Genomic DNA, 9,522 nt, shown 5'->3' with positions numbered 1-9,522 from the left:
CACTTACATTGCGCTCAGCCAAATACCGGTCAGTAACCCAGAAATTCTGCGAGTTTCTGCATTACCGCTTGGTATTTGGCCACCTACATATGGCCCTAAATCTCTTAAAATAAAGGTTGCACAAACACATTAAATAAATAAATGACAAGGAGCAGAGTTGGCAGAGCAGCAAGCGGCAGCCCCCCCCCCACCCCCAACAAAACATGCCTACCCTGGAAATACCACCCCCCCCACCACCGCTGCCTGTCAGCCTCCCTCTACTGAGACAGAAACAGCCTCTGCCATGTGCGTGTCATTAAAAAGCACATTTTAATATAAAAAGCCACTTAGTTCCATCACCTCGCAGAGATGATTACAAAGTTACAGGCTTTGTACGTGTTAATGGTTCACTTAAAAACGGTATTTATGAAAAGAAATTCAAGTTCTGTTGTTTGGTGTGTTTAATGGCATTCAAAACATGGTTTGATACTAAAAGCCAAGGTGTTTTATGCACAATGTTATTTCACAGATTGTAAGTTACTGAGGTATGTTTTCATCTATCTTTTGAGCTGTGAGGCAGGATTTCAGCAGCTCCACCTGCCAGCCTCCAGACTACACCCAGGAGTAGGGGCTTTAGGCTCAGCCTGGGCAGAGACCTTCTGATGTCCTGGGACCCACCCATGGCTGCTGCGGCAGGGCCAGGAGCGCCTTTTTGGGCCATGCACCAACAGTGGGAGTAGCTTGTTCTTCACCTCAACAGATCAGGCCCAGCTGCAGGACATACAGACACGCTCAGGACAAACCACCCAAGAGCCATCCAGCTGTGCAGAGGTCTTCCAGCTTTTTGAGGCTAGACTGCCATTTTGAGTTTCAATTCTTTATTGAATGTTCTCATGACATTCACAAAAATTGGCACAATAAAGATACACAAACCAACCCCCATGCAGGGCGAGAATATCAACAAAGTAAAATGCAATCCCCAAATCCATCCGTCAACCAGATCCCATTAAAGCAATGAGAGCGAGTCATAATACAAACGAGGGGGAAAGAAGAACCCAACACAGCCATCGAAAGAGGTGAAAGGGAAAGGGAGCAGGCACCAAACCACGGGCGGGGGCATCTTCTGTGGGTACCAAACATCTGTCGAAGAGGAGACGCCTGAGGATGAGGAACAAGACAAGTGTCTCAGCTGAGACCAAGAAGGGTACCGTCCCCGGGGATCGGCTACCCTGCTCTGTTTCATCTCAGGGGCTCACCTCCATAGGGGGAAGAGTTTCCCTTTAATGCCTTTACTGGGCCATGGTCAGTGTTTAACCCGTTCGATGCGTCGGACGGCTCCCGGCCATCCGACGTCACAGTGGGCGTGTGCGGAGGACGGCCAGGGGCCGTCCGAACCACGCCTATTCATTATTTCTGCCGCACCTCGGCGGAATTTGCGCCGCGGTCAATGGGTTAATTTATAAAAATCATAAGTCCCGGGCTCTCATCAGGCGGCCACTGCAGCTTGCACCACACATCACCCCTGCTGTGCTGCCAATGACAGTAACAACACAACTACTAACTATATCACGCCTAGAAATGTGACAATTCGGACTATTCTATGCCATCATAACAATAAGAATGGCTTGGGCAGCAGGTTATAGTTATTTTAATGCATATTGATTTAATAATTAACTGGTTATGTGGTCATCTCTAAATTAGTCAAACAGAGCCACCTTGTGGCAGACTGTCACAAGTGCCAGTGTTGACAATTAAGTGCCGGTGCCGAGCGGCGAAAACCACCAGCTCAAATTAAGCACTGACCTAGGTAAGCATTAATTCACGGGTGCTCTAAATGGTGAAACAAGGCTGCCATCTACAAATCTCACCTCTACTCCCACCCTGCCCATCACTGTTCTTGAAAGCATCCCAAAACTTTCTGCAAGTGCCCCAGACGCTTCTCCTTTTAGGAGCCGGTGAGCTCACTCCGGCCCATAGATGGGGTGGAATATTACTCCTGCTACTTCCTTGTATAAAGGGCAGAGATCTCTGTCCATTTTTTGTCTGCAAGCTGAATCAGTACCTCCCTCTTGCAAGAGCTGAAATATTTTACATCCTGGCAGCAGCCCACCATAACAATTATATGTTGTATTTGATGAATCAGAGGACTTTTACTTTTGTGACCCATCCGGCTTGCCCCAGTTTTATTCTGCAAACCAACTCCACCAGAACAGGACACTGACGTTTGGACCCAGATTCACTAGTGATCTGTGCCGGGTTTTCATCACAAATGATGCAAACTCAGAGCAAAGTATTAGGGTGGGATTTAATATCCAACTCAAACCAGAATTTGTGGGACTCCTGCTCTCACCTTTGTAATTCAAATCCAGACACTAGTTGTGGTTGTCAACTTCCTTGAAGTGTCCTCTCCCTTGTCCTGTCCTTTGTTGAAGGGACAGTCTGCCACAGCCGGAGTTGCTCCGATTTTGACTGACCCCAAACACAGCTCTGGGAAGTTATCGAGGATCACACTTGGCTGTCAGTCTCCACTGAAATATGCCCAACAAAGTTTCAAAGGCCTAAGCCCTAAGCATGGGTGAATTTTGCAAATCTCGCGTTCGCGAATATTGCGGATTTGCGAACTCGCAATTCGCAAAATCCGCGAATTCTTGCGAATTTGCAGATTTTTTTTTGTGTGTTCGCGCGGGTTTCTGCCAGTTCGCGAGGGTTTTGTACAATTTCGCAAACGCGAACTTACCTGTCGGGTCGCAAGTTTCGCGAACTTGTTGTTTCTACGTGTCCAGCCTGTTTGGGACACTCTTCTTCATCACTGCCACTCTCTGTCACCACTGCCACTCTCTGACTACTCATGCCACCCTCTGGCCCACCCATGCCACCCTCTGTTTCATCACAGCACCCTCTGGTTGTCCAGTCAGTGTACATTATTGTGGCAAAGCAAGCACACCTTCCCTGCCTCAAGTGACCTGAATTAATTTGGGGCTGATTAATGTGTCACAGAATATTTTTTTAGCTGGCACCTGCTTCCTTAGTGCTTCCTGATTAGTGATCTTTTGCACTTGCTAAGTGCTTTCATTGTTGCAAAATTAGTTACAACACCTGCCCTGCCCCAACTGACAATAATGAATTAGGGGCTGATTAATGGATTTGAACTTCCAGCCTGGCTCCTGCTTGTCTCCATTAGCTGTAATTCAGGACCTTTGTGGCATATGTGTAACTATTCTGAGGTTCAGAGCAGGGTCACATAATAGTTGCAACTGGCAACTGAACTCTGGAGGGGCCCCTCAGGAAGCACTACAGGAAATGGCTACTAATGATGAGCCTGAACTTTTGAACCTGGTAAGTAGTTTCAGTTTTGCTCAGATCGTATTTCTGCAATTTTGCGCTTATTCGCGGGGCGCGAAGTTGTACTGGGAAGCCGCGAACTCACGCGAACAGTGCGAGCAAGCCATAAAATCCGCTGCTCGCGGATTTGCGGATTTTGCGGGAGATTCGCGAATCTCGCGGATTGCGAATTTACCGAAAATCCGCCAAATCCGCGAGCGAAACGGATTTTCCGCCCATGCTTACTAAGCCCTCCTCTCTGTCATGATCCCCTGGTCCTACAGCGCCAGCTGTATCAGACTCACCGTCCTGCTTTACAATGAACTCAGGCCCCACTGACCAGGAGCTCTTTCTGGAATCAAGGAGACCTTTGATGAGCACAGAGGATTTCCTGCTTCCTTCCCTCCATTATGTGTGTTTCCGCCCACCCCTCAGGGATGCCAACAATATACACCACTTGTCTGGGGGTTGCAGCCCTCACACCCACTAGGCCTATCGCGGGGTTTAGTCGGGACAGGCTCGCCTTCATGCAGCACGGCATGCGCACTGCATTTTCTGCTGTCCTTGGAGATGAGGGTTATCTGCTGCACTAAGCTGGCTCCCGCAGTGAATTGAATCCGGGCCGGAGCAGCGGAGGCTTCTCCCTATTCAGTGCAGTGTGCGCGGGCAGCAGGTCGGCAGAGCAGGCTCGGAGAGTCTGGCGGGCCGCGCCCCGTGGATAGCAACCAATGCCCACCATGTGAAGGAGCTACGGTGGGAAACTAGTACTACACGGGGGTAGCGCGCACCAAGACCACGCAAGGAAGGTCTCAATTGGTGCACGTTACTCCGCCAGGGTGCAGAACTCTGCAGAATTTCACTGAGTTTTCCAGTAACTCATTGGAACTCCATGGAGTAAGACTCCACGAGCTCCGCCCAGGTCTACAATTCTCCTACATTTTGGAGAATAACCTCAGCAGAGAGCCCAGCCAGTGGAGGTACCTAAGCTCCGAATGAGAAGTTTTCTCGGAAGACTTCATCCGCGCGTTCAACGCCTCGGTCATCCATATGGGACTAGGTACCCACTTGAAGGGAAGGATTCGATCAGTCAGTCGGGATTTATAAAGCGTGGCAAATCACCCGTGAGGGTCTCAAGGCGCTTGATTTGCTAGCTGCTTCGTGGTGCTCTGTTCTTTCTGAATTCCCGGTGCGATGCGGCGCTCCTGAGGTTCAGGGGAAGGTTATTCTAGGCTTTGTCCACCAGGTGAGAGAAGGAGCGCCCTCTGCTGTTTGATCGGGGGTAACTGCGAGGAAAAGGGAGGCGGAACGCAGGCGTCTGGTTGGTTGGTGGAAGGTCATTTGCATGTGGCAAAGGCTTGGCCTTATGTTGGTCTGGCTTAGGGTTTTCTAAACTCCTTGGATTCTGAGCCTCTCTCTAAGGGTCAGCTTCACCCAAGGGCGCTCCTTCTTTCTGGTGACTCAGTCTTGCCCTCACCGGGGGCCAGATGTAGGTAAATACTATTTACCGATTCTTAAATACCGGATTTTACCAATTCGGTATTTAAGAATTGGTAAATAGTATGTAGGTAATTTTTTGGTAAATTTTTCCGAATCGGTAAAATTCGTTATTTACCGATTCGGTATTTACTGAATCGGTAATTCCCATACATTCCTATGAGCCTGGAGGCCCAAAGGGATGAATGGGAATTACCGAATCGGTAAATACCGATTTGGTAAAATGGGGAACACATTCAAGGGTGGCAGGGTGTCACATTGACACCCTGTTGCACCCCTGAATAGTGCATGGGTGCACATGTGGCAGACATACATGCCCTAAGGGCACGTATGTCTGCCACATCGCAGTGTTGGAAAAGCAAAAAAATTGCTTTTTCAAAGGTTTTCATTATTTACCACCAACTTGGAGTTGGTGGTAAATAACGAATACTTAACTTTGGAGTGCACTCACTTGAGTGCCCTCTACATTACGGATTTGGTAATTTACTGAATCGGTATGTTAAGAAATCAGTAAGTTACCGATTCCTTAAGTTACCAATTCGGTAAAATACTAAATCCTACAAAAATGCAACCTACATACCAAATGCCAAATACCAGTCGGTAACGGCCGAAATTCGGTAATTTTGTCCGTTACCGACCGGTATTGGGCGACCTACATCTGGCCCCAGGTCTGACTCTTGCACCTGCTCCGTCCATTAGAGTTAGCAGAACATGTGCTTCCGCCTTGTGAAGCACCGACTGCAGAAAGGAACCTTGTATTCATTCTTTATTCATTTAGCAGCGGATTCTGCTGACAGTGCACTAAATGTAATGTGGCGCGCGAGGCCGCGTTCTCTATACCTTAGTGCAGCCAACTTCTTGCACGTTTTATTAACTAAAACGAAGGGCACTCCTCATCTGTGATCAATACCGTATAGATTCGTAATATTTTATTGATATTGTAAATTACATGCAATATGTTTTAAGGTTTACTTAAACACTTAAACCTTATAAACTATTTATTCGATTGAACTGAATATGTCGATGTCAGCGAGAAAGTCTCTCTCTCACCAGAGCTCCATGGGGGGCAGGTGGGTGGGATTCTGCCCCGGTGGCCTGGCACCCGGTGCCAACACAGTCACTTTCAAGGTGGTTGGGGCTGTGTCCTTTGTGCCTCACCTCACTGAAAGAGGGGTCAGGTGGCCGCGTGCAAGGTGTACCCTGCAGCCTCAGCGCCATTTTAGAACAGGACAGGGGCGGCTTTCTTTGTGGGTAGTGCAGCGTGATTTTGAGGCGTCATCACGTCTTTTTTCCAAGGGTGTTGTCAGAATTCCCTACCGAACGCACCTGACATTTTTCCCACATCTGTATTTCTTCTCGGCTAAGGAGATAAATAATAAATAAACACTCGGAATTGTAGAGCGCGGCTAATCATCCTTAGGGGGCTCTTGGCGCTGTTCCTAGGCACCAGGGGCCAGATGTAGGTATCCAAATACCGGTCGGTAACGGCCGAAAATACCGAATTTCGGCTGTTAACGACCGGTATTTGGATATTGAGATGTAGGGGTCAAAAAAACATCTGAATCGGTAAATTTACTGATTCTGTAAATTTACCGAATCGGTAAATAAGAAATGGAAAAAATGACTGATGTAGGTAACCTCTAAAATACCGAATTTGCTTGAAATTCGGTATTTAAGAGTCGGTATTTACCATGGATTGAAAGCAGGTGGTAATCAGGTGCAGGCTATGAAAAAGGGCCCAAAATGCAGCAGTTTCACCAGAATGGCGGCATTCTACGTGATAGCGAGGCGGCTACGGCTACATGCAGAAGGAGAGAGGGTCTGGAGAAGGGAGGAGCAGGTCTACAGGCAGAGGATCACCCTATTCCAACTAACTGAGACAGAGATCCTACAAAGGTACAGGCTACACCCCCAAACCATCCTGGACCTGATCAGGGACCTGCACCCACTTCTGGAGCACCCAACCCCAAGGGCGCACTCCATCCAACCCCATGTGCAGATGCTGTGTAGCCTACACCTGCTTGCCTCTGGGAGTTACCAGAGTGTGGTTGCTGCGGTAGGTGGGGTGTCCCAGAGCTGCCTGTCCCATTTCTTTAGGAAGTTCCTAGAGGCCATGATGCAGAGAATGCATCATTACATCAGCTTCCCTGAAACGCACACTGAACTGCTCAGGACGCTATCAAATTGCACATTTCCCCAACATCATCGGCTGTATTGATGGCACCCACATCCCAATTTTCCCACCTGCTGCCACGGAGTACATTTACAGGAACAGGAAGTCGACCCACACAATAAATGTACAGGTAATCTGTGATGCAAACTACATTATCACGGACATAGTGGCCAAGTTCCCAGGAAGCACTCCAACATCTTTCAGAACAGTGGGATCTACACACGCCTGACAGCGGGGGAATTTGGCGAAGGATACCTGCTAGGTAAAACACTGTGACACTCCATTGATACATATTGCAGATGTATGTGTATGTGTGCATGTGAGTAATGGCTTTCTCATTTACAAATAGGGGACAGTGCATATGCCGTCCGCTCTTTCATCCTGACACCCTACCTCAACCCTTCAACCCCCAGCCAGAGGCGATACAACAGGGCACACAAATCTACTAGGAACATTGTGCAGCGCACCTTTGGGCTGTTGAAAAGCAGGTTCCGCTGCCTCCACAAAAGTGGAGGGGCACGCCAGTATACACCAATAACCTGCTGTAAGATGATTGCAACTTGTGCAATGTTGCACAACCTTGCGACTAAGAAGTGCTCCGAGGTGGAATTGAGCGACTATGAGGACCACGATGATGATCATGCACTGCCTGAACCCAACACAGCAGGAGTTGCGACACCAACAGCTGGCAGACACAGACGGGCAGAGATCGCACGCAACTACTTTTAAGTAAGTAAAGAGACACAGACAGGTGGAGTATGCACCCAACGTAGTTTAATGTTTGGCACTACGCAGGTGGTCAAAAGTACAAATGTGCAACAGAAATGTCATCCATGTAATAATGGTAGTCCTGGGTCACTTCCCCATTAACTGAAAAAGTCATTTCCGCCCACGCCTACCAGTGCCAGATGTAAGTGTCTGGCTTTCTTCACTGTGCGTTTGGGCTGTTGGCTCACCATGGCGCCTGCTGCTCCTCCGTGTCTCCACAACAAGGGGGCTTGTCATGTTGCTCCTACTGGTGCTTTCCTCACTTTCTGGGACGTCCAGGGCAGCAGTTTGTGCTGTCTGTGCATTCATCATCAACTCTACAGCACCGGTCAAACTAGCAATGGCCCTAGACACCTCATTGCTGTTGTGGTTGAGTCCCTCTTGCATGTTAATGCATCGTCTGCATAGCAGGGAAGTGGCTGTGGCCAGGCGGTTAATTGCTTTAATTTGCTGCTGCGCACGCTGCCTCTCCTTGCGCCTTGCTAACATGTTCTGGTCCAGTTTGCTGCACAGAAGCTGCACTGATTGTGTCATGTCCGGCATCCCTGCAGCCATCTCCTTGCTAACATCGACCAGTTCTCTAATGCCCTTCCCTATATCTTCCACATTTGTGTTCAGGTTCCTCACCTGGCGTTGCACAGACAGGATGGCCTTCCCCTGCAACCTTTGGATTTTCACCATGCTACCCTCAAGCCCACGGAAGACACTGGGACCCTCCTCAGGAGCTGCTACAATGCTTTCTCTGTGCCTGTGGCGTCTGCTACCTGTACGGACAACCTCTGCACTGGACTGCTGTGTGGCAGGGCTACCTTCCCCAGGCAAGGTTGGTGTGGCATCCCCCTCCATGTCACCCGCTGATGACTCCATTTGGACAAGTGGGGCCACTACATGCCTCCTGCTCTTTTGTGATGCAGGAGTTGTCAGAGGCATTGATGCAGGCAGTTCAGGTGAGGACAGTAGCAGAGGGGAACCTGAACATTCTGGGGACGCCTGCAGATGTGGAGACATTTCTGGGTCTTGGGATAGTGGCTGTGTAGTTGGTGCACCTGTGTCCTCTGTGACATTCTCTGCACTTGGCCCTGGCTCCTGGCTGCCATCCCTCTCTGGTGCCGGGCCTTCCGTCTCCCTGGTACGCCTGTGAGATGTCTTGCCTCTGGATATATAAGCGTACATTAGCTTGTTGCAACTGCCTCACAGCCACTACAATTAAATAATTTTCACTTGTACAATGTACATGTTGCCTGTGTTTCACTATGTATGAAATGATTTGCCTACCTTGTTTGCTGTGCTGTATGACATGGACCTTCATTTGCTGACTACATGTCCCATAATGCATTGCTCCTGTATAGTGCTACCTCTACTGGACTGTGGTTAACTTTGCCACAAAGGGTAAAGGGAAGGCTGATGGGGTGGGGGTGATTGCTGTGCATGCGTCTTACCTTTTCTGGTGGCAGCTCTGGCTGAGCTGTCTGAATCTCCCAGTCCTCAGACGCTCTCTGGTTCAATGGTGGATCCCATCAGCGCCTCCAGGTCAGTCAAGGGGGGTGCACGGTTCTTCCCTCCTCCATTTTTGTTTGCCTGTTTGTGGAGCTCAGCAATTTTTTTGTTTGTCAGGCTCCTGAGGTCATACCACCTCTTTTTCAGGTCGTCTATGTCCCTTGGAGTCACTCCTACAGCATTCACCTTTGCTTGAATGTCCAGTCAAATCTTTCTTTTTGCAGATTCAGCCACAGTCAGGGACAGCTTGCCAAACAATTTCTGGTGTTCCTTCACCACCTCCTCCACAA

The 9,522-nt window shown here is 49.0% G+C and overlaps 1 protein-coding gene across 1 annotated transcript; it reads right to left on the bottom strand.

Moving 5' to 3' along the window:
• Positions 1 to 7,846: 7,846 nt before the first annotated feature.
• On the bottom strand, positions 7,847 to 8,908 carry LOC147684379 (uncharacterized). The gene has a single exon (XM_086942308.1). The coding sequence runs from the start codon at positions 8,906 to 8,908 to the stop codon at positions 7,847 to 7,849; it is 1,062 nt and encodes a 353-aa protein (XP_086798434.1).
• Between the last annotated feature and the right edge of the window lie 614 nt (positions 8,909 to 9,522).

This window comes from Lissotriton vulgaris, chromosome 10, assembly GCF_964263255.1.
Source record: "Lissotriton vulgaris chromosome 10, aLisVul1.2, whole genome shotgun sequence".
Lineage (NCBI taxonomy): Eukaryota > Metazoa > Chordata > Amphibia > Caudata > Salamandridae > Lissotriton > Lissotriton vulgaris.
This window is presented reverse-complemented; position numbering and strand designations above follow the sequence as displayed.

Coding starts and splice junctions, on each gene's coding strand:
- LOC147684379 (XM_086942308.1), bottom strand. CDS start 8,908: ATGTACGCTTATATATCCAGAGGCAAGACATCTCACAGGCGTACCAGG.